The following is a 25,635-nucleotide window of genomic DNA, read 5'->3' on the forward strand; positions in this document are numbered from 1 at the left end:
CAGAGTATCATACAGATCTCTGACAAACCTATTCTGTGCGATCTCTTTAACCTGCTTTTCGGTCAGGACTGGTGCTCGGATGTGGGTTGGGGTCCTTATAAGTCTCCCTGTCATCAGTGTATGTGGGGAGTGTCCAGTACTCTTAGAGAGACTGGCTTGGTGGCTCATCAGTATTAGGGGTAGGATCTCATCCCATTTCTTCGGGGTATTTCCTATCTCCTTCCTAAGCCTCTCTTTTAAGGTCCAGTTTGTCCGTTCTACTGGACCTGACGATTGTGGGTTATAGGCCACATGCCATTTCCCCTGTATCCCTAACAACTTTAGGGTGGCCTGCATTACCTCTCCCGTGAAATGACTCCCTTGATCTGATTCCACTATCAGGGGCAGTCTCCATCCCCATCGAGAAAATACTTCTCGCACCAGAATCTTTGCAGTGACTACTGCTGTGGCCGCCCTACAAGGAAAAACTTGTACCCATTTTGTAAAGAGATCTATTATCACCAAGCTATATTTATTGCCTCTGCCTGAGGTGGGCAGTGGCCCTATGAAATCTATCTGTATAGACTGCCATAGCTCCTCTAGCCTCCTTGTGTGTCCCAATGGAGCCTTTCTCCGGAGGGGGTCTGGATTGTTTGCGGCACATACCAGACAATTCTGGCAATAATCGCTTACATCACTTCTAAGCTCGGGCCACCATCCCACGGCTTCTACTTTCTAGCCCTGGATGTCCAGCACCTGGACCCACATGCGCTAGCTGCAAGAATACTTCCCCTGCACTGCCCTGACACGATCCAACTATCTCCCTTAAACAACATTCCCTGCTTTATTACTATGTCTACAGCTCCCAAGGGTCCTGCTACAGACTTCCCATCTATCTTGTCCCTAATCGCTGCTCTTAGATCTGTATCCCATAGCTGAGCCTGTTTTAAATCAGGCGGCAATGGTACTTCTTTGGGCCCCTCTCTGCTTATTACAGCCATAATCTGTCCACAGTGATATGGATCCCAAGGTATCCCTTCGCCTGCCCCTGTTTTGGTCAGTGTGTCTGCTATTTCATTCCCTTTCTACTTGGGCTCTGTCTTAGAGTGTGCTTTGACCTTTTGGATGTGGTATTCCTTCTGGTCCCTACCGTGACGTCCAAAATTACTTTCAACAAAGGAGCCGTCACCAACGGCTTTCCATCTGAGGACTTAAACCCTCGCCAAGCACATATAGCTTACTATTCTGTACAGGAGTTCCAAGTGAACATAGAGTCCGAACATATCATATAGGGAGTTAGAAATTCGTTAGGGTGTGTGACTATGTATACTACCGCTGCTAGCTCGGCCTGCTGCGCACTGTCATGTATGTAACCTTCATGTAACTGTAACCTTCATGTAACAACACTGCATACTGTATACACCCAAGAAATGCAAACCTTGACCACAGCGGGTGAACTTGTGGGAGACGCTCCTCATCTGTATATCCAGGTATATAAAGAGAGGTCCCACGCAGGGTCAGCACATCTTGGTCCTGGGAATAAAGGTTCAGGTCATGTAGTGACCTTGTCTGCAGTACATGCCTCGTGTGATTCTATAGTAAGGTGTAAGGACACTACAAGCACTTAAAGTGTTGGGGAGTTTTATGGCTTTTTCTATCCCTGCCTCAGGATCATAAAACCCACAATCTGTTTTTCTCTCTCCTTTTAGTACTGAACTAGACCCATCTACATAGATGTCCCTGCCTGTTGGGTGTTCTCCTGCTTTGAATCCCACATCTACATCCCAAACTCCTTCCACTGAACACACATGAGCTGCCCCCAGGTAAACCAGGTTCGGGGCTAACTTTGGTTCTCCCAGCCTCTCAACCTCCAGGTTTAATTGAGTAAGCAACAATGTCCAGCGAGCAACCTGTTACTGCTCACTGTCCCATCTTTCATTCTACTGTCCAGTAACATTTGTGTCGGGGTGTGACAGGTCAGTAAAGTTACTGTAGCTAACCCTGTGAGTGACCGAAAATGCTTTACTGCCCAAAAAGTTGCTAACAGAAGTCGTTCGCAGTTTGAAAAGCTCTTTTCTACTTCGGTGAGAACCCGGGAGGGGTCGGCCACCGGTCTCAGCTTGCCATGTCGCTCTTGGAGTAACACTGCACTCAAACTGTCCCCAGTCGCTGCTACCTCCAGACGCAAGTCCTGGTCCCCATTTACTGCTTCCAACGCTGGTGCTGTCTGTAACACCTCTTTTAACCGAGCGAATGTTTCTTGACAACTCTCACTCCATTCTCATTCTGCTCCTTTTCTGAGAAGCCTCAACAAAGGAGCTGCCATGGCTGCATATCCTTCTATGAATTCCCTGCAGTAACCCGCTATTCCCAGGAAAGAACTACAGGTAGTACCTGGACTATCTTTCTTTTAGCTCCATCTATGGCTGTTCTGCCCTAATGGTCAAACCTAGAAAATGCACCTCCTCTTTGCCTATTTGAGCTTTCTTGGTGTCATGTATCTCACACTACTGTACATAACTGTATCTTACCATGCTATACATGACTGTAACTAGAGATGACCTGTAACCACAAGCTTACCTTACCACCAGGGGTGCACTTGCAGGAGACACTGGATACCTGTTCCACACAGATATATAAAGACAGGTCTCAGGCAAGTGAGGCATTCGAGAGCTGTGTAATAAAGGTGCAGGTCCTGAGTGACCTTGACTTCAGCGTGTGCCTCGTGTGAGTCTGTACTGCAGGGACAGGACTTTACACTTGGGATTTACTTTAAAACTTGCTTCTTTCAGCAAATGCCGTAACTCACTCAATAATGGACCGTGGAGAATAACAACAGGTCGTCCACATATTGGATCAACCGATCTGACTGACTAAAACCTTTTAGTGCCTCGGCCATACTTTGGTGAAAAATCGAGGGACTATTGTGAAACCCTTGTGGAAGTCATGTCCCCGTGTGCTGCTGACCCTTAAAGGTAAAGGCAAATTTATACTGATCCTCCCGTCTCAGGGGAATGGACCAAAACCTGTTCGAAATGTCCAGCACAGTGAAAGCTGTACCGGCTGCAGGGATACTTCCTATCAAATCCTCTACCTTCGCTGCCGTGAGTGCACAGGCTGGAATATTTATATTCAGGGCTCGGTAATCTACCGTGGCCCACATGAGTTATCGGGCTTCTTTACTGGCCATAGCATTGAGATTACATGTGTGGCTATGGTTCTCAACACAGCTTGATCCACCAGGGAATTTCTGGCAGTTTCCAAATCCCTTTCTGCTTCCCGGGGAAAATTATACTGTTTCTGGGGCGGTGTCATCGGATCCCCGTCTATCTTCATCTCTACCCCAGTTACTCTCCAGCAATCATGCTTATGCGTGACAAACACATCTATATTCTCTCATAGATACCCTTGATACTGGGCTGGAATGTTATCGACTAATTTTTCGAAGTCATAACTCCCTTTTGGCTTCATCCTTTGCTTCATCAGGTGCTGCCTTTGTCTATACTGTCCCTGGGAATCACTACGATCTCTCCCGTCCTATCTGCATCAACTGCCCCCCATAAACAATTGTTTTTCATATCCACTATGGTGTGGTGTGCCAACATGTAGTCGGCCCCGAGACCTCCCGAACTGGGCTGTTCCCACTTCATTAAAATGCACTCCCATTTCGTTATGTTAGGTCCTAACTCTATGGTTAAGGGTTTCGACACTGCCCCAGCCTGCTCATTACCCGTAAAACCCACCAGTGTAAATGGAACTCCGCTCGACCACAGGAAAGTGGTTGGATTCGGTGAGTGGACAACCGTGCTAGAGGCTCCTGTATCTACTAAATACCTTCCCCTAACTGTTTCTACCTTCACATCTACATATGGCATGCCCCACTCATCATTTATGAGCGTACACAGGTATTCTGGCTGAGCACAACAACTTAGCGGGGCTGCTGACGCATTGGGTCCCTTTTCTCCCACTGCAGCTTCCAGCTTTCCTCCACCCATGCCCATAACCTGCAGTAATGCGGCCACTAAAATCTGTACTGGGTCATCGGCTACCTTATGGCTTTTTCCTGCCTCAGCCCCCTCGTACCCTGGCTTCCCTCCTTTTGAGAGCCTACAATCCTTGCTCCAGTGTCCCAACTTCCCACTGTTAAAACACTTTCCTTTAGCTCGACCCGCATTACCTCCCTCTTGTCTCCATTCTTTCTTTTGCCGAACCTCTCCTTTTACTTCATACAACTTCCCTTATAGTTTCTCCTCCTCCCCTTGCCTGGACTTACAGCCTAGCATTAATCTTCTCAGCAACCTTGCCTCTGTATTCTGGAGATCGTCTGGGTCAAACCATGCTTCGACCTGTGCTCTGAGCCGTGGCAAACTGTTGGCCATTACAGTTCTCAGCCAATGGTTTCTGAGTTCCCCGATTAAGTCTGCCCATATCAGATTTCCTCCAGTGACCCTTAAATAAGTCGGCCACAGTCTGTCTGCAAACGTATCGGGTGATTCGTTTACTTGCTGCCTAGTCTGTTCTACCTGCCAGAACAGACTACCCTTAATGTACCCTAGCGCTGCCATGATTTCCTCCTTTAAGCCTTGTGGGGTTCCTCCACCTAACTTGGTGGCTGTCGACAAGCTCTGATAAAGCTTCCCCTCCAGCGAGAGCACTGTTAACTTCACTTTCTCCTCCTCGTGCAGTTATTTATACCCTCTATCTGCTCTATATTAGCAAAATGAACGGAGGCATCTCCTCCTTACTTTAACTTTACTACACCCATCAGCTTCTCCTGCAGCTGAAGCGGCGTGTACGGGATCACATAGTCGCTCGGTAATTGAGCCGGACCACCATTTGGTGGGGGGGGGGCGAATTTCTGCTTTCTCAAAGGACACATCGGTTTCAAGGATCCTGATCTCTCAGGAGCCAGACGATTCTCGCTAATCTCAAGCCCATCGCCTGACTCTTTCCCCTCTGGATCCCAACCTTCCTCGCCTGTTCCGGTTGCCATGAGACAAACCATCCCTTTGGCCCCGTCTAACTCTGCCGTTAGCTGGCGGGTCTTTTATTACAAGGTCAGTGATCTGCCCTCTCATAACCCTGTTTCTGTGCTACCTGGTAGACTACCTTGATTTTCCTGAGCTGTCCCTCTGCCTCTTTGGCTTTTTCTAAGTGCCTTTCACTTTGCTCATGGTAGCTTTGCTGCTGCTTTTTACACTCGGTTACCTGGCATTGTAAATACTCTAAGTGATTCCACGGCGTTTCCTCCCTCATACCTTGGTCTTGCCTTTCTTTCTCAAAACTGCCTACCTCGCCTTTTAACTTTTTAATTCTCCTCCTCCAGCTTTCCCTTAACAGTTGTGCCTGCTTGAGCCAAATCGCCTTCTCTTTTGACCCTTTGTGGTTACTACTGACTGTCCACTCTGCCGCTTTTTCCTGCGGAATCCCAGAATGCAACATTTCCCATGCCCGTGGCTCTGAAATGTCCAATTTGTTTTATATATATGCAGCTACCTTAGCCTCCATGGACTTCCTATGACTGCTCTTAGCTGCGGGCTCTACTGCGTTTTGCTGCGGTGAGTTCATTTCCAATGCCTCCGGCTGAGAAATCTTTCCTGACTACCTTGGTCTCCGCTGAGACAACCTCGCAATGACCTGCGGTTTCTGTTGCTCAGGCTTCTCTCTTTGGCTACCCTAGTCGACCCGAGACTACTCCGGCCTGTCAGAGATTGTTTCTCTCCTGGTCCCCTAGTCGCCCTTGCGATCACCCTTGAGATCACCTTTGAGATCAGCCTTGAGATCACCCTTGCCCTCCCTGAGACCCCTGTTTCGCAGACTACCTGCGACTACTTTTTGGCTTCTCTCGGTGACTACCCCAGTCAACCAGGATTACTCCAGCCCATCCAAGACTGTTTCCTTCCTCTGGCTGCCCTGGCCATCCATGAGATTACCCCTGGCTTCCGTGAGTCCCCTTTTCATAGACCACCCGCAACTACTTCTCCCGGCGGCTGCCCAAGTCAGCTGGAGCTCTTCAGCTACCCTAGTCGCTCTTGAGAGTAATTTGGTCTCCCTGACACCCTTCCACAGACTACCTGCGACTTTCTCGGTGGCTGCTCTAGTTAACCCAGGATTACTCCAGCCTACCCAAGACTGTTTCCTTCCTCTGCTGGCTGCCCTAGCTGCCTTTTATGGTTCCCTAAGACCCCTGCGCAGACTACCTGCAACTTCTTTTCTCGGTGGCTACCCTAGTCGACCCAAGACTACTCCTGCCTGTCAGAGACTGTTTATCTCCTGGTCACCCTAGCCGTCCTTGAGAAGATAACTTTCGACTACCTTAGCCGATCTTAGACTTAACCAAGCCTCCCTCAGGGTTCTTGCCCTGGTTTTGTGTCCGTGATCCTAATCACAATGCCGAGATCCTGCCATCGGTCGCCAATTTTGTAGGGCGTATATTTGTTTTACACTCTACCCTGATTCTTTGACCTCGGAACATAGAGTGGAAAAGGACAACACGTGGCACAAAATTTAGGCTTGACCCAGTGTCAGTTTTATTCTGCAGAAAAACTAACTAAAACTACAGAACTAGACTTCTGATGGAAATCGACTGAAGACATACAATCATCCTTCCTGGTTGTAGCTATTGTAAATTCGTGGTCGTTGGTTCCGTGACCGGTTGGTTATTCTTCTGGCCGTTCTCTGCAGTGCTGTTCCTTCCGTGTACGTTCCGTACCTCGCTTCGGCACCACGCTTCTGTTACCCCGCCGAACGATGATGAATAACTGGTGGTGGGTGTACATGTACCCGTACGTGTACACTTCTTCTACATCCCTCTGTGCGTGTATGTGTCCCTCTACTTCTTCTTCTGAGCTGCTTCTAGCTCACATATTGATATCCATGTTTTCACTGATCTCCCGCCACTGCGGTTTCTGAGAATGTGTTTGTATCGATACGTTGCTTTGTGGTGATCCTGGTTGATTGACTGCAATAATGGACTCTATGGTTTCCAGTTTGCACATGGAATCTGCGAGACTCAAGCTGGCTCCCCATCTTGACACCTCGTTCCCCAAAAATGTGCACCTGTGATGATTATTTGTTGTCTGGTCTTCTTGCAGACTTGGCATCTCCAGTGAGCTTGTTCCCCCCCCCCCATTGGCCAAGTTCAGGGCCGCATGTAACAACTCCATTGTTGTTATGCATAAAGTCAGTTTTGGTTCCTGACCACAGTGTGTCCTTAATTGGGGCGAGTCACCACCTGCCCTCAGGCTGGCGCCTTTTTGCTCCCATTGTCAAGTTAATTCCAAAAGCTTGTATTAATCAATTTTTAGTTCATGGTTTCCTTCTGTGTTTTTCTGAAGATTTGTAACCTTACAGATCCCATGGCACTATTTTGAAGAAGACCAGGGGAGTTATCCTCTGTGTCCTGGCCAATATTTATCCCTCAATCAACATAGCAAAAAAATTGATTATCTGGTCATGATCACGTTGCTATTTGTGGGAGCTTGCTGTGTGCAAATTGGCTGTCGCATTTCCCACATTACAGCAGTGACTACACTCCAAAAGTATTTAATTGGCTGTAAAGAGCTTTGAGATGTCCCGTGGTTGTGAAAGGTGCTATATAAATGCAAGTCTTTCTTTCTTTCTCATCTCCACTTTTCAAAATCGTGCCATTTATAGTATACTTGTTTTCCATATTGATCCTCCCAAAGTGTATCAATTCACACTTCTTTACATGTTTCTGTCCATTTCACCATCCTGTCCATGTCAACCTGAAGTCGACAACTATCTTCATCACCATCTACTACGTTGCCAAGTTTCGTATCATCTGCAAACCTTGTAATGCTGCTCCCTATGCTCGAGTCTAAGTTGTTGACAAAAATTAAAAAGAGAATTGGACCCAAAATGACTCTTGGTGTATACCACTGCAAACCACCTCCCAGTCCGATAAACATCTGTCCATCGCCACCCAATACTTTCAGTCACTGAGCCAATTTTGTATCCATATCGCCACTTTCCCCTAACTCCATTGGCTTCCATCTTCTTAACAAGCCTCCTGTGTGGCACATTGTGCCTTTCAAAAATCCAAAGATACAACATCTACTGCACTACCTTGCTCAATCTTCTCTGTTACCTCATCAAAGAATTCATTCAATTGAGTCAGACATGATTTTCCTTTAACAAATCCATGCCGGCTTTCTTTGATTAACTCATGGCTTTAAAAATGAAAATGTATTTTGTCCCTGATAATGGTTTCCAAATAACTTCCCCATTACTGATATTAGGCTGACTGTCCTGTAGTTACCTGGTTTATCCCTCTCCCCTTGAATAGTGGTACAGGTACAACATTAGCAACTCTCCAGTCCTCCAGCACTACTCCTGTATCCAATGAGGATTGAAAGATTGTAACTAATATTTCTATTTCTATCTTTGCTTCTTTCAACAACCTAGGATGCATTCCATCTGGACCAGGTGACCGACCAACTTTCAGTAATGCTTATCTTTTTAGTATGTCTTTATCTATTACTATCCTGTCCATAACTTCCCTCTTCTCTTTTAATGTAACCATCACAAAAATTGGCCAGGTGGTTGAAAATGACGAAGAAAGCTGTAGACTGCAGAAAGATAGCAATGGACTGGTCAGGTGAGCAAAACAGTGGCAAATGGAATTCTTGAGAAGTGTGAGATAATGCTTTTGAGGAGGGCTAACAAGGCAAGGGAATACACAATAAATGGTAGGACACGGAGAAGTGTAGAGGAGCAGAGGGACCTTGGAATGCATGTCCACAGATCCCTGAAGATAGCAGGACAGGTAGATAAAGTGGTTAAGAAGGCATACGGGATACTTTCCTTTATTAGTTAGGCATAGAATATAAGAGCAGGGAGGTTATGCTTGAACTGTATAAAACACTAGTTAGGCCACAGCTGGAGTACTGCATGCAGTTCTGGTCACCACATTACAGGAACGATATGATTGCACTAGAGAAGGTACAGAGGAGAATGACAAGGATGTTCCCTGGGCTGGAGACTTTTAGCTATGAGAAAAGATTGGATAGGCTGGGGTTGTTTTCTTTGGAAGAGGAGGCTGAGGGGAGATCTAATTGAGGTGTATAAAATTATGAGGGGCCTAGATAGAATGGATAGAAAGAACCAATTTCGCTTAGCAGAGGGGTCAATAACCAGGGACATTGATTTAAAGTAGTTGGTAGGAGGTTTGGAGGGGATTTGAGGAGAAATTTTCACCCAGAGGGCAGTGGGGGGTCTAGAACTCACTGCCTGAAAGACTGGTAGAGGCAGAAACCAAAATACCAGTGCATTCTGCGTACTCTCGGCGGGCGGCCATTAGCCTTGGCCGGCGCTGTTACCGGCAGGTTTCCAGCTTATTGGAATTTTTAACCTCATATGTTTCTAAAATGTTTTATGATTCAATTTAATGTTGCTGCTAATCTTTTCTTGTAACCTCTCTTTGCCTCCTGTATTAACTTTTTCAAATGCCCTCCTGGACTTTCTATAATCTTGTTATGGAAGTGCTCTTGCAGAGAGCTGGCACGGGCTCAATGGGCCGAATGGCCTCCTTCTGTGCTGTACCCATTCTATGATTCTATGGTTATTAGCTGAATCTTGCTCCTGACATTTGTTATAAGCTCCTTTTTCTGTTTTATTTTAACTTTTATTATCTTTGTCATTCAGGGCACATGGATGTTCTACCATTTCCCTTCAAAGAAATATGCCTAGTTTGCACCTGAACTATCTCTTCCCTGAATGCCTTCCATTGCTGTTATTTCCCTGCAATCACCATTTCCCTTTTCCAATCTACCTGTGCTAAGTCCCTTCTTAAATCACTGAAATTAACTCTTCCCTGGTTGAACATTGTTACCTTTGATATTTTCTGGTCTTTTTTCATTATTACTCTGAACCGAATTACATAGGATTACATAAAATATGTGGCACAGGAACAGGCCATGAGGCCCAACCAGTCCATGCCGACATTTATGCTCCACTTGAGCCTCCTCCCGTCTTTCTTCATCTAACTCTCTCAGCATAAACCTCTATTTGCTTCATTCACTCCCTGTGGTAGTGAGTTCCACATTCCCACCATTCTTTGGGTGAAGAATTTTCTTCTGAATTCTCTATTGGATTGCTTGGTGACTATCTTATATTGATGGCCTCTAGTTATGCTCTTCCCCACAAGTGGAAACATTGGGCTGGAATTTCATCAGCCTTCCGCCGCGTTTTATTCAGCGGTATTTCTTCATTTTGGGTGGAAAACCACCCGGTGGGAAATGCATGGAAGTGTTCCGCCGGCAGTTTTGAAATACCACTGGGGAGCGGACCGCCAGCGTGCAACTCTCGAAAAACTGCTTCTGCCCAAGTTTGATCACAGCTGTGGCCCGTAGATGGAAAGAAAAAAAAACGCCGGGGAAATACCAGTCAGAGCTGCCCTTAGAATGGCGGTAAGTATGAAACCCTGCAAAAAAGGTAAGTTAAAGTTGTTTTTAATTCTTTTGTAGCGATTCAGTAGAAAAGGGTCTTGTGAATATTTTGCGATCTTTTAAAAAACATTTTTGTAAAAATATTTTTTGTGTTTTTCCCCCTCCCTAGGCCCAACTCGCAGCCTCGGACTAAAGTTGACTAGGATCGCGTTTTCTGCTGCGAATCCTCGTACAATACCAATTTTTCCCGCCAAGCGGATTTTTTTCCCCATTTTTTCATGAATTTTCCACCGTTCTTAATAGCAGAATCATAGAGGTTTTTTGGGTGGCAAATCGGTGGTGGCGGTTTTTGATCAAATTCCAGCCCATTCTCTTTTCATCCACTCTATCAAAACTTTTCATAACTTTAAAGACCTCTATTAGGTCACCCCCCAGCTTTTTTTTCAAAAGAAAGGAGACCCTTTCCTGATGTTCCCTCACATTTCTAGTATAATCTTTGTAAATCTTCTCTGCACCCTCGCCAGTGCCTCCATAACCTTTTAATAATATGGCGACCAGAATTGTACGCTGTATTCCAAGTTTGGTCTAACCAAGGTTCGATGCACATTTATCATAACTTCCCTACTTTTCAATTCTATACCTCTAGAAATAAACCCTAGTGCTTGGTTTGCTTTTTTTATGGCCTTGCTAACCTGTGTCGCAACTTTTAGTGATTTGTGTATTTGTACTCCGAGATCCCTTTGTTCCTGCCCTCTCATCCTCCAAATATTAAGTGATCTCCTTCCTTATTCTTTCTACAAAAATGTAATAACTCACATTTATCTGTGTTGAACTTCATTTGCCAATTTATGCCCATTCTGCAAGTTTATTAATGTCCTCCTGTAATTTGTTGCAGTCCTCCTAAGTATTGACTATCGCCCCCAACGTGGTGTCATCCGCAAATTTAGAAATTGTGTTTTTGATTCCTAACTCTAAATCGTTGATATAAATTATGAACAACAGTGGTCCCAAGTCTGATCCTTGTGGAACACCACTACCCACCTTCTGCCACTGTGAAGGAGCTATTTCATAACTCGCAACAAAAATATATCCCAATGAGAAGGAAAGACTGTAAGAGAAGGGATAACCATCTGTGGCTAACTAAGGAAATAAGGGATGGCATCAAATTGAAAACAAGGGCGTACAATGTGGCCAAGACTAATGCGAGGCTAGAGGTTTGGGAAACTTTTAAAAATCAGCAAAGAACGACAAAAAAAAATGATAAAGCAAGGGAAGATAGATTATGAAAGTAAACTAGCACGGAATATAAAAACAGATAGTAAGAGTTTCTACAGGTGCATAAAATGGAAAAGAGTGACTAAAGTAAATGTTGGTGCCCTGGAGGATGAGACTGGTGAATTAATAATGGAGAACAGGGAAATGGCAGAGATGTTGAACAAATATTTTGTATCGGTTTTCACGGTAGAAGACACTAAAAAACTCTCAATAGTGGATAATCAAGGGGCTATAGGGTGGAAGGAACTATCACTAAAGAAGTAGTACTCGGTAAAATAATGGGACTAAAGGTGGACACGTCCCCTGGACCTGATGGCTTACATCCAAGGGTCTTAAAAGAAGTGGCTGCAGAGATAGTGGATGCATTGGTTGTAATCTACCAAAATTCCCTGGATTCTGGGACGGTCCCAGCGGATTGGAAAACCGCAAATGTAATGTCCCTTTTTAAAAAAGGAGGCAGACAAAATGCAGGAAACTATCGACCAGTTAGCCTAACATCTGTCGTTGGGAAAATGCTGAAGTCCATTATTAAGGAAGCAGTAGCGGGACATTTGAAAAAGCATAATTGAATCAAGCAGAGTCAGCATGGTTTTATGAAAGGGAAATCATGTTTGACAAATTTGCTGGAGTTCTTTGAGGATGTATAAGAGGGAACCAGTGGATGTGGTGTATTTGGATTTCCAGAAGGCATTCGATAAGGTGCCACATAAAAGGTTACTGCACAAAATAAAAGTTCATGGGGTTGGGGGTAATATATTAGCATGGATAGAGGATTGGCTAACTAACAGAAAACAGAGAGTCGGGATAAATGGGTCATTTTCCGGTTGGCAAATAGCAACTAGTGGGGTGCCACAGGGATCGGTGGTGCTGGGGCCTCAACTATTTACAATCGATATTAATGACTTGGATGAAGGGACAGAGTGTAATGTAACCAAGTTTACTGATGATACAAAGATGGGTGGGAAAGCAAATTGTGAGGAGGACACAAAAAATCTGCAAAGGGATATAGACAGACTAAGCGAGTGGGCAAAAATTTGGCAGATGGAGTATAATGTTGGAAAATGTGAGGTTATCCACTTTGGCAGAAAAAATAGAAAAGCAAATTATAATTTGAATGTAGAGAAATTGCAAAGTGCTGCAGTACAGAGGGATCTGGGAGTCCTTGTGCATAAAACACAAAAAGTGAGTATGCAAGTACAGCAAGGCCAATGGAATATTGGCCTTTATTGCAAGGGGGATAGAGTATAAAAGCAGAGAAGTCCTGCGGATTCTGGGGGAAATTCTTTAAATTTCTTTAGCTTTGTTTTAATCTGTATAGATTGTGTACAAAAAAAAAGATTTTTGAGTTAATATTTTTGAATTCTAAATTGGTTGCAGTTGTAAAGTGATAATTACCACACTAAACTAATTGGGCACGTGATTTATTCTGATTTAATTAGAATCAGGGTATTGGTGAGGCCATACCTGGAGTACTGTGTACAGTTTTGGTATCCATATTTAAGGAAGGATATACTTGCATTGGAAGCTGTTCAGAGAAGGTTTACTAGGTTGATTCCGGAGATGAAGGGGTTGACTTATGAAGAAAGGTTGAGTAGGTTGGGCCTATACTCATTGGAGTTCAGAAGACTGAGAGGTGATCTTAGCGAAACATGTAAGATAATGAGGGAGCTCAACAAGTTGGATGCAGAGAGGATATTTCCACACAGGGTAAACTAAAACTAGGGACATAGTCTCAGAATAAGGGGCCGCCCATTTAAAACTGAGATGAGGAGGAATTTCTTCTCTGAGGGTTGTAAATCTGTGGAATTCTCTGCCCCAGAGAGCTGTGGAGGCTGGGTCATTGAATATATTTAAGGCGGAGATAGATAGATTTTTGAGCGATAAGGGAATAAAGGGTTATGGGGAGCGGGCAGGGAAGTGGAGCTGAGTCCATGATCAGATCAGCCATGATCTTATTAAATGGCGGAGCAGGCTTGAGAGGCCAGGTGGCCTATTCCTGCTCCTATTTCTTGTGTTCTTACTTTCCTATGTGATTAGCTACCTTTTACCCCTACTCTCTGTTTTCTGTCTTGAAGCCCGCTCGCTATCCATTCTGTTACTTGTCCCCTGACTCCGCATTCTCTGACCTTGTTCATCAGTCTATTATGGGGTACCTTATCAAATGCCTTTTGAAAATCTAGATAAATTACATCGACTGTATTACCATTGTCTACTCTCTCTGTTACCTCTTCAAAAAATTCAATGAGGTTGGTCAAGCGAGACTTTCCCTTTTGAAATCCATGCTGACTACTTATTATTATATTTTTGGTTACTAGATGTTCTATTTTCTCCTTTAGCAGGGGGATTCCATTATTTTTCCTACCACCGATGTTAAGCTGACTGGTCTATAATTCCCTGGAAATGATCTATCCCCCTTTTTAAAAATGGGTATTACGTTAGCTATCCACCAGTCCTCTGGCACTGCACCTTTTTCTAACAGATTATTAAATGTGCGTAGTGAGGCCTCTGCTATCTTTTCCCTAGATTCTTTTAAAATGCATGGATGCAATCCATCCGGACCATGGATTTTATCCTCTTTGATGAGTTTATTAAATATATCCCCTCTTTTTATTTTAAATGTACTTCTCTCATTATTAATCTCATCATCCAATGTCATGTCCACCTGTTCTATCTCCCTGGTAAATACTGAAGCAAAATAATTATTTAATATTTCTGTCATCCCACTATTGCTGCCTGTGGTATTATCCTATCTATCACTTAATGTCCATATTCCCATCCCAACTTTCCTTTTTTATTGAGGAGCCTATAAAATATTTTACTATTTTGTATGATAAATTTATTTCACAGTTCCTCTTTGTCTTCTTAATTGTTTTTTTGACATCTCCTAATCTTTTTGTATTCTCCCTTATCATGCACTCCAGTCCCCAGTCCAAGTGCATTCCTCCCCCAGCCAGTGCCTTACCCCAGTCCAAGTGCATCCTTATGCCCCATCATAGATGGGGCATTGTATACGGATTGCTAACAGATTTATTGGGTATGAAGCGAATAGTGACAGTGTTGTGACTTCTGGATATCATCCACTCCAACGATGTCCCTTGTAGGAGGCTGAAGATTGTGACCCATCTTCCCTGAGTTCCCTCTCTCCTCTCTGATCCCCATCCCCCATCTGTGTCTCTCTCACTGCGCCACCCCCACCCCTCCCCTCCCTCCCGGGTTCTCTCTCTCTCACCCCAGCCTCTCTCTCTTCCCCCACCCCAGCCTCTCTCTCTCTCTCTCCCCCCCCAGCCTCTCTCTCTCTCTCCCTCCCCCCCAGCCTCTCTCTCTCTCTCTCTCTCTCCCCCCCCCCAAGCCTCTCTTTCTCTCTCCCCCCCCCCCAGCCTCTCTCTCTCTCTCTCTCTCTCTCCTCCCCCCAGCCTCTCTCTCTCTCTCCTCCCCAGTCTCTCTCTCCCCCCAGCCTCTCTCTCCCCCAGCCTCTCTCTCCCCCCAGCCTCTCTCTTCCCCCCCCCCAAGCCTCTCTCTCCCCCCCCCCCAGCCTCTCTCTTCCCCCCCCCCCCAAGCCTCTCTCTCCCCCCCCCCAAGCCTCTCTCTCCCCCCCCCCAAGCCTCTCTCTCCCCCCCCCCCCAGCCTCTCTATCTCCCCCCAGCCTCTCTCTCTCCCCCACCCAGCCAGCCAGCCTCTCTCTCTCTCACCCCCCCCCAAGCCTCTCTCACCCCCCCCCCAGCCTCTCTCTCACCCCCCCCCAGCCTCTCTCTCACCCCCCCCAGCCTCTCTCTCTCACCCTCCCCCAGCCTCTCTCTCTCACCCTCCCCCAGCCTCTCTCTCACCCCCCCCAGCCTCTCTCTCACCCCCCCCAGCCTCTCTCTCTCTCACCCCCCCCAGCCTCTCTCTCTCTCACCCCCCCCAGCCTCTCTCTCTCTCACCCCCCCCAGCCTCTCTCTCTCACCCCCCCCCCAGCCTCTCTCTCTCACCCCCCCCCAGCCTCTCTCTCTCACCCCCCCCCCAGCCTCTCTCTCTCTCACCCCCCCCAGCCTCTCTCTCTCTCACCCCCCCCAGCCTCTCTCTCTCTCTCTCACCACCCCCCCCCCAGCCTCTCTCTCTCTCTCTCACCACCCACCCCCCCAGCCTCTCTCTCTCTCTCTCCAGCCCCCCCCCAGCCTCTCTCTCTCCACCCCCCCCCTCCCAGCCTCTCTCTCTCTCCACCCCCCCCCAGCCTCTCTCTCTCCCCCCCCCAGCCTCTCTCTCTCCACCCCCCCCCGCCTCTCTCTCTCTCTCCACCCCCCCCAGCCTCTCTCTCTCTCTTCCCCCCCACCCCCAGCCTCTCTCTCTCTTTCCCCCCCCCAGCCTCTCTCTCTTCCCCCCCCCCAGCCTCTCTCTCTTCCCCCCCCCAGCCTCTCTCTCTTCCCCCCCCCCCAGCCTCTCTCTCTTCCCCCCCCCCCAGCCTCTCTCTCTTCCCCCCCCCCCAGCCTCTCTCTCTTCCCCCCCCCCCAGCCTCTCTCTCTTCCCCCCCCCCCCAGCCTCTCTCTCTTCCCCCCCCCCCAGCCTCTCTCTCTTCCCCCCCCCAGCCTCGCTCTCTTCCCCCCCCCCCCAGCCTCTCTCTCTTCCCCCCCCCAGCCTCTCTCTCTTCCCCCCCCCCAGCCTCTCTCTCTTCCCCCCCCCCAGCCTCTCTCTCTTCCCCCCCCCAGCCTCTCTCTCTTCCCCCCCCCCCCAGCCTCTCTCTCTTCCCCCCCCCCCCAGCCTCTCTCTCTTCCCCCCCCCCCCAGCCTCTCTCTCTTCCCCCCCCCCCAGCCTCTCTCTCTTCCCCCCCCCAGCCTCTCTCTCTTCCCCCCCCCAGCCTCTCTCTCTTCCCCCCCCCCCAGCCTCTCTCTCTTCCCCCCCCCCAGCCTCTCTCTCTTCCCCCCCCCCAGCCTCTCTCTCTTCCCCCCCCCAGCCTCTCTCTCTCCCCCCCCCCCCAGCCTCTCTCTCTCCCCCCCCCCCCCCAGCCTCTCTCTCTCCCCCCCCCCCCAGCCTCTCTCTCTCTTCCCCCCCCCCCAGCCTCTCTCTCTTCCCCCCTCCCAGCCTCTCGCTCTCACTCTCACTCACTCTCCCCCCAATCTCTCACTCTCTCTTCCCTCCCCCAGGATCTGCCCCCATTCACCCCCCTCCGCTGCCGCTCGGGACTCGTGGCCCATGGGAGGCTCGCAGCTCAGCGGGAAGCGCGGTTGGTCGCATGGTCCCACTTCCGGTTCGGCGTCCCACTTCTCACTCTCTCCCCAACCTCTCTCTTGCCGCCATCGGCCCCCTCCCGCTGCCATCAGGCCCAGGCCGTTTGGAGAGAGCGAGTCAGGGCTTCAGATCCTGCTGCTCGCACAACCGCATGGAATGATTCTGGCCAGGTGGGGGACGGAGCTTGACAGGGGTGAGGCTTGTCGCCTGTCGGTCAAAAATGTGAAGTATGGGCAGTAGGAGATGGGGCTTGACGGATGCCTGTCTGTCAAAAAAAGTGCAGTACAAATAGTTAGTCTCTTTACTATTATACCATAGCAGCCCCACCCAAGTTACAAGTGCTCCCTGCTCCATGCTCACAGTAATTAGCATCTATTCAAGAAAAAAACAGCTGACTGGCAGTAAACTGCCACTAGCAGGCAGCTTCTGTTAACTATAGTTTTTTAAGTTCTAGGTTTAAATCAAAATGTTGAAATAAATATCACTATTTACAGCTGCTACTTACCAGAAATTCCCACTCTTTCCAAATTCCCAAATAAAACGCTCTGGTTAAGCACACTCTGGGCAGATCGAATTATGCTATGACCACTGTTGGCTAGATGATCTCCTACTGTAACACCCTCCACTTGCCCTACTTAATTTCCCAGAACCAGATTCAAAACTGCTTCCTTCCTTGATGGACTGGAGACGTATTGATCGAGAAACATCTCTAGTACACATCAGAAATTCCCCTCCTTCCCTTCCCTTAGAACTATGCTATTCCCAGTCTAAATTAGAGTAATTAAAGTCTCCTCATATTACTACTCTATTTTTGTTACGTCTTTGAAATTTGCCAATAAATTTGGTCATCTATCTCCTTCTCACTGTTTCGAGCTCTATAAAAAAAATCTCCCAGCAATGTAACAGCTCCCCCTCTGTTTCTTAACTCAAGCCAAATAGATTCAGTCCTAGAACCATCGAGTATATTCTTTCTATGATGAACTGCAACATCATCCTTAATCAATACTGCCACCACCCCTGCTCGTTTCCCTTCTCTATCATTCCTGAATACTTAGTAACCAGGAATACTAAGAACCCATTCCTGGCCTTGTATTGGGAATTCATATTCTAGGTGCAGATCTTCACATGATGGAAGTACATATTAGGAGTTTGAACATGGGGGTCAGCGCTCTTGATTTGTGGCCCACACAATTTTCTATCCATTTTTGTTGGATAATCGGGCCCACTGACTTTCCCCCCCCCCCCCCCCCGCATTCCTGATATGCACTTCCATTGCATTGAGTTCTCCCCTGAGTGCTAAATTGTAAAATTCACCATTTAAGTTTCAAGCAATCCGAAATAAATAACATTTGGATACAATTAAACATTTCTTTGCCTGTTACTTAGCAATCTTTAATCACTGAAACAACGGAGTTCAAAATGGTTACCCTTCAATTTATAGTGGAAGCAGTTAGAATTAAAAAAAAATGTTCAGATCACTGGGCTGGGCTGGGAATTGCAGCTAAAAATTTGGGTGCACCCCGTTTGGGGGCGGTAACACTCGCCAGGCGCAAGACTTTGCGCCAGGCGCAGAAGTCTTGCCTCTCGCAAGAAATTGGGGATACTGCCCCCAAATGGAAGTGGAATGCTAAATCAAGTGTTCCACTTCCTTTCTGGGGTGGGAGCAGGGTGTACGACTCAGCAGCACTGGGCCGCATAGCGCTACCGTGTAGGAGGGGTTCTTCTCTGAATTAAAGGGAAGAGCCCAAGCTGCATACTCTGCATTAACGAAAGGGTCCTACCTGGACTGTGGGGGTGCCGCGCGATCAGCCCGGCACTCGATCGCGGCACGGACCTCGCGTCCAAAGCGGCAACGGTGCGCACAAGAAAACCAGCCCTTTTTTTTTACGAACAGCAGCACACCTTCCCTTTAACATTCACCTACGAGTGGCCGGCAGCCCGGTACGCGTCCCGTGAAGCTGTCGTTGTCATCGTCTCGGGCAGCTTCAGAGGCCGATACCTAATTTAGGGGCTGGGGTGCTGCGCACGGCGATGACGTCACAATCTCTGGGCGCAGGAGATTGAGGCACAACGCCTCAGCGGCGCCACTGAACTCCCGCCGAATTTAGTGGGAGTCTTTAGCGGTGCCGTGCCTAGTCAGAAAGTCGTTTACGCCCCGTTAATACCCCTGGGAGGCACAAATGACCCGAATTTCTCCCCCTTAGTCTTTAAAAACAGAATTTTAAAAACACCCTTCATAGGTCCAGAGACTATAGTTATAAAGGGAATTCGGCCAACAAAGGTTTTAATGTTTTATGAGAGACACCGATAAAGCATAGAAGGCCCGAATTTGGTGGACCGCCCAATTCTCAGCGTCTCGCAATGGTCAGTACAATCTTCACCGCCCGGTACTGCAGGGGCGGAGCGCTGGCAACATTGATCCGGGTTGTCCTAAGCGATGAATCAGAGTAGTGCGACGGACAATCTTCTCCGGCGGTGCAGGGTATGTTGTCTGAGACCCGGGACTCTTTGGGTCCCGAGTTCTGCGCACGTGCACTCTTACATCGACCTCCGACCCCCCCCCCACCCCCCCCCGGAAAAGAGCAGTCCGCAGGCCAGTGATTGCCGACGTTGGATCACAGGTAAGTGTCTCCAGGTACATTTAGATTCTTAATTCTTTTGTGCAGTGTTTTTGATTTATTTATAATACTTATATTGTTATTTATTTATTTATTTTTGCATTTTCTGGGGTGGGGGGGGGCTGCTGAATAGATTGACTAGATCTCTGGGGCTGGGATTACACCTCGGTAGGGGATTAGATCTCTCTGGGAGGATTGGATCTCTGGGGGGAGGGTAAATCGCTGGGGGGAGGACTATATCTTGGGGGTGGGGGGGAGATAAATAGATCGCTGGGGGGGGAGGAATAGATCGCTGGGGGGGGTGGAGGAACATTGTAGTTTACATACCACCGACATACCATTGGCATAAAAGCCACCTTTTTTCAGACAGTGTGCAGCTCCGGTGGTATGTCGGCGGTATGCTACAAATGTTGAACTTTTGGGCAGTCTATAGGGTGCTCCGTGTGGGTGGATGGTATGCATACCGCCCGGCGGTATGTCATTGATCAATTTCCCGCTGGGCGGTATGTAGGTATTTTTTGATCAATTTCGCGATTTTGGGCAGCATGTCGTCGGTCCACGGGCAGTATGCTCACCAATTTTGGCCCCAGAGAGGATTTTTTTGAATATTGTCTTTTATACTGCAAGGCCATCATAACTAATAAACCTACGATTCAGTTTACAAGTTTTCAAATTTCAACTATGTGTTAACAGGATCGAGCACTTCCCCTTGCTATCAAAGTTGAAAACACAATGGTGGAGCTCAGACTCTGTAACAAGCTAACAGAACTACTGCTGCATGTGAAGAGCTATGCAGAAGCCCTAGAAAATGCCCAAACTGCTTTGACACTCAGTGTGACCCTTGGTAAGCCAAACCTTTCTGTTTCTATTTCAGTCTTATAATATGTTTCTGTGGTAGAATCAATAATTAATCGAGTGGATCATCATCATCATAGGCAGTCCCTCGGAATCGAGGAAAACTTGCTTCCACTCTTAAAAATGAGTCCTTAGGTGGCTGAACAGTCCAATACGAAAACCACAGTCCCCGTCACAGGTGGGACAGATCATCGTTGAGGGAAAGGGTGGGTGGAACAGGTTTGCCGCAAGCTCTTTCCGCTGCCTGCGGTTGATTTCTGCATGCTCTCGGCGATGAGATTCGAGGTGTTCAGCGCCCTTCCGGATGCACTTCATCCACTTAGGGCGGTCTTTGGCCAGGGACTCCCAGGTGTCACTGAGGTTGTTGCACTTTTTCAGGGAGGCCTTCAGGTTGTCTCTGTAACATTTCCTCTGCCCACCTTTGGCTCGTCTGCTGTGAAGGAGTTCCGAGGAGAACGCTTGCTTTGGGAGTCTCATGTCTGGCATGCAAAAGGTGTGACCTGCCCAGCGGAGCTGATCAAATGTGGTCAATGCTTCAATACTGGGGATGTTGGCCTGGTTGAGGACACTAATGTTGGTGCGTCTGTCCTCCCAGGGGATTTGTCGGATCTTGCGGAGGCATCGTTGGTGGTATTTCTCCAGCGACTTGAGGTGTCTACGGTACATGGTCCATGTTTCTGAGCCATACAAGAGGGTGGGTACTATTACAGCCCTGTAGACCATTGGTTGCAGTTTTGAGGGCCTGGTCTTCAAACACTCTTTTCCTCAGGCAGCCGAAGGCTGCACTGGTGCACTGGAGGTGGTGTTGAATCTCGTCGTCAATGTCTGCTCTTGTTGATAAGAGGCTCCCGAGGTATGGGAAATAGTCCACATTGTCCAGGGCCGCGCCGTGGATCTTGATGACTGGGGGGTAGTGCTGTGCAGCGAGGACAGGCTGGTGGAGGACATTTGTCTTATTGATGTTTAGCGTCAGGCCCATGCTTTTATACGCCTCAGTAAATACATCGACTATGTCCTGGAGTTCACCCTCTGTATGTGCGCAGATGCAGGCGTCGTCCGCATACTGTAGCTCGACGACAGAGGTTGGGGTGGTCTTGGACCTGGCCTGGAGACGACGAAGGTTGAACTGATGGAATATAGGAACTGTCCAGTGTTATCTCTTACATTTGAGAATCTCCTTACATCTCAGAGTGAATAAAAGATTACAATTGAGACTTGTTGGTGCAGTGGATTCGGATGCTGTCCTTTAACCTCTAGGATCTGGCTTTGAAATTAGTGCAGACTGATGGATTGAAAGTCTGGTGGAAACCAGATATGCGAGGGGGTGAACTAATGTTGGTGCAATTAAAATGCAGTGGGGAATCACCCACTCAATTCCTACCAATTGACCTGCAATTTTAAAATTGCAGGTGGCAAGGAAACTCATCCTAAGCCCGGCAATGTCCTCTATAATTATGCAAGTCGGGGTCTGAAGATCGGAGCCCGATCTGCTATTTTAATTGAAGCCTGAGTGGAGAAGAGCGATGGCTTTCTCCCAGATCAAACCTGCCAGGAACAAAAGCCAGTACCAGAAGAGCTTTTAGTGCTCCTCTCGGTTCCACAAGGAAAGCTTTGGCCTCCCCTGACCGGGATTTATGATGGGGACTGTTACCCTGGGTCCTCAGCGGTGGCTTCCTACCAAACGAGTTTAATGGATGGGCATCCGTTTCCTGCCAACTTCCATGCTGTTTTTGGTTCGGAAGTCGGGAAGTGGCATGTTAATTGTCATGTATGTATGCTTGGGTTTGCTAGCCACCAGGTGGCGCCACTGTCGGAAGTCAGTGGGCTGTGCGCACGTGTGTGCGGCCCAGATATAAAAGGCCAGCCATCTTGTAATGTAATCACTTTGGGCCCTAATAAAGTAGAGCCAGGTTTGTACCTGTTCAGAATTTACAGTATTCAGTCTATTGAGTTATTGCATACACAACATTTGGCGACGAGGTAACAAGAACCTTTGCATGCAAAAATGAGCACAATTGGAATTCTGGAGTGATTCGTGGAGGGAGAAGATTGGGCAGACTTTATAGCCCACTTGAACCAGTACTTCGTGTCCAACAAAATGGAGAAAGAGGTAGACGCAGTTCGGTACAGGGCGGTCCTCCTCACGGTTTGCGGTCAGAAAATCTATCTATCTCTCGCCCTCAAGTCCAATGGACAAGGACTATGAAACATTGTGTGCTCTGGTACGTGACCATCTCAAACCAGATGAAGGCATCATCATCTCAAGATATTGATTCTATACGCACGTTCGTTCTGAGGGCCAGGATGTATCGGAATTCGTTGCCGACCTAAGACGTTTAGCTGGACCGTGTAAGTTCGAAACAGCATTGGCAGACATGCTGTGGGACTTCTTTGTAATTGGCATCAACCACGAGGTGATCCTGTGTAAGCTACTGGCGGCGGAGATGCTGGATTTGAGCAAGACCATCATGATTGCCCAATCATGCATGACGACGGACAAAAGCTTAAAGCAGATATCATTGAAAAATCGGAACTCGGCAAGTCCTGTAAACAAGATTGAATTGTCATTTGGCAGAGCTGCATATGGCAGGGCCTACCTGATTGCATACACGAAACTTATGGCTGCTCAAAGTCCGCCAACAGGAATGAATCTGATATCACCGTGTTGACGTTGTGGGGGAAATCATCCGCATCATCAGTGTCAGTTTAAACAGTATATTTGTAAAGGCTGTTCGAGAGTGGGGCATCTCCAGTGCATGTGTTTGCAACTGAGCAAGCGTGCTGTGACACACCACGTGGAGGATGATCTGGATATGCAATCTGAGATACCAGAAGAGGAAGTGTATGGACTGTATTCGTTACTAACAAAGAGCTAACCGATAATGATTAATGCTAAACTTAATGGTGTGCCAGTATCGATGGAATTGGACACGGGTGTGAGTCAATCAATAATGAGCCAGAGGACATTCGACAGGCTGTGGGATACTAAGGCTGTGAGGCCTAAGCTGAGTCCAGTCAATGCCAAGTTGCGTACGTACACTAAAGAACTCATAACTGTGATTGGCAGTGCAGTAGTCAAGGTGTCGTATGATGGTGTGGTTCACGATTTACCATTATGGATTGTTCCAGACAATGGTCCAACGCTGTTCGTCAGAAACTGGTTAGAAAAAATCAAATGGAACTGGAACAAGATCAAAGTGTATCGTCGAAGGAGGATGCTCCATGTGCTCAAGTGCTGAACAAGTTCCCCTCGCTGTTTGAACCAGGCATCGGCAATTTCATGGGAGCCAAGGTGCAGATCCACGTGGACTCGGATGCAAGACGCGTCCATCATAAAGCTCGGGCAGTTCCGTACCTGATGAGGGAGAAGGTCGAAGTCGAACTGGACAGACTCCAGCATGAAGAGATCATATCACAGGTTGAATTTAACGATTGGGCCAGCCCTATTGTTCCTGTGTTGAAAAGTGATGGCACTGTCAGGATTTGTGGAGACTACAAGGTTACGATCAACCGAGTTTCGAAACAGGATCAATACCCGTTACCGAAGGCTGATGACCTGTTTGCAATGCTAGCCAGGGGGAAGTTGTTCATATAACTGGATCTGACATCGGCCTATATGACACAGGAGCTGGTCAACATATTGAAGAAACTTATGTGCATCAACAGTCATAAAGGACAGGTGCCCTTTTGGAATTTGCTCGGCTATAGCCATATTTCAGAGGAATATGGAGAGTCTACTGAAGTCCATCCCCAGAACCATCGTGTTCCTAGATGACATCCTGGTCACAGGTCCTGACACCCACAAACATCTGAACAACCTGGAAGAGGTTCTATATCGTCTGGACAATGTGGGACTCAGACTGAAACGCTCTAAGTGCGTCTTCATGGCACCGGAAGTTGAATTCCTGGGGAGGAAAATTGCTGCTAATGGTATCAGACCTACAGACTCAAACACCAAGGCCATAAAAAATGCACCCAAGCCTCAGAATGTGATGGAGCTGCGTTCGTTCCTTGGTCTACTCAAATACTTTGGTAATTTCTTACCTAGATTGAGCCCCTTATTCGAGCCACTTTTGCACATGCTACTAAGAAAAGGCAACAACTGGGTTTGGGGTGCATCTCAAGATGGAGCTTTTGAGAAAACTACTAACCTGCTTTGCTCTAACAAGCTTCTGGTACATTATGATCCGTGTAAGCGTCTAGCATTGGCCCGTGATGTTTCGTCATATGGAGTTGGTTGCGTGCTCCAACAAGCTAATGAGTCAGGCAAATTACAACCTATTGCATATGCTTCAAAAAGTTTGTCAAAGTCGGAAAGAGCCTGCAGCATGGTAGAGAAAGAAGCACTAGCCTGTGTGTTTAGGGTTAAAAAGATGCATCAGTACCTGTTTGGTCTTCGGTTTGAACTGGAAACAGATCACAAGCCACTCATTTCATTGTTTTCGGAAAACAAAGGTATCAATATCAGTGCATCGTCCCACTTCCAGAGGTGGGCACTGACATTATCTGCCTATGATTATTTCATTCGCCATAGACTTGGCACCGAGAATTGTGCCGATGCACTGAGCCTTCTGCCGTTGCCCACACCGGAGGTGGAAATGCCACAACCGGCAGACCTTCTGTTAGTCATGGATGCTTTTGAAAGTGAAGGAACCCCTGTCATGGCCCAACAAGTTAAGACCTGGATCAGCCAGGACCCGATATCATCGGTTGTGAAATGTTGCATCCTTAGTGGTGATTGGTCTGCCATACCCACGCAAATGTGTGAGGAGACCAAACCTCACATCCATTGCAAAGACGAACTATCCATTCAACCAGATTGTATACTGTGGGGTAATTGTGTTGTTATGCCCAAGAGAGGCAGAGAGAAATTGGTGCATGATCTTCATAGCACGCATCCCAGTATTGTCATGATGAAAGCCATTGCCAGGTCTCACGTATGGTGGCCTGAAATTGATTCTGATCTGGAATCATGTGTGCATCAGTGCAACACTTGCATGCAGCTAAGTAAAGCACCAGCGGAAGCGCCACTGGGTCTGTGGTCGTGGCCATCTAAACCATGGTCCAGGATCCACATCGACTTTGCAGGTCCCTTCCTGGGAAAGGTGTTCTTAGTTGTGGTGGATGCTTATTCCAAGTGGATAGAGTGTGCAATCATGTCATCCAGTACATCCACAGCTACCATTGAGAGCCTTCGTGTCATGTTTGCTACGCATGGTCTGCCTGTCATCGTTGTAAGCGACAACGGATCTTGCTTCACCAGTATGGAGTTTCAAGAGTTCATGAAACTCAATGGT

General features: G+C 47.6%; 1 protein-coding gene across 1 annotated transcript in view; it reads left to right on the plus strand.

Annotated features, from left to right (window-relative positions):
• The window catches only part of LOC139246167 (SH3 domain and tetratricopeptide repeat-containing protein 1), a 182,535-nt gene that overhangs the window by 139,039 nt on the left and 17,861 nt on the right, over positions 1-25,635 (plus strand). Inside the window, exon 15 of the mRNA XM_070871392.1 lies at positions 20,177-20,327. Coding sequence (XP_070727493.1) covers positions 20,177-20,327 — 151 coding nt within the window. The remainder of the gene's footprint in view (positions 1-20,176; positions 20,328-25,635) is intronic.

This window comes from Pristiophorus japonicus, chromosome 2 (genome assembly GCF_044704955.1).
Source record: "Pristiophorus japonicus isolate sPriJap1 chromosome 2, sPriJap1.hap1, whole genome shotgun sequence".
Classification (NCBI taxonomy): Eukaryota; Metazoa; Chordata; class Chondrichthyes; family Pristiophoridae; genus Pristiophorus; species Pristiophorus japonicus.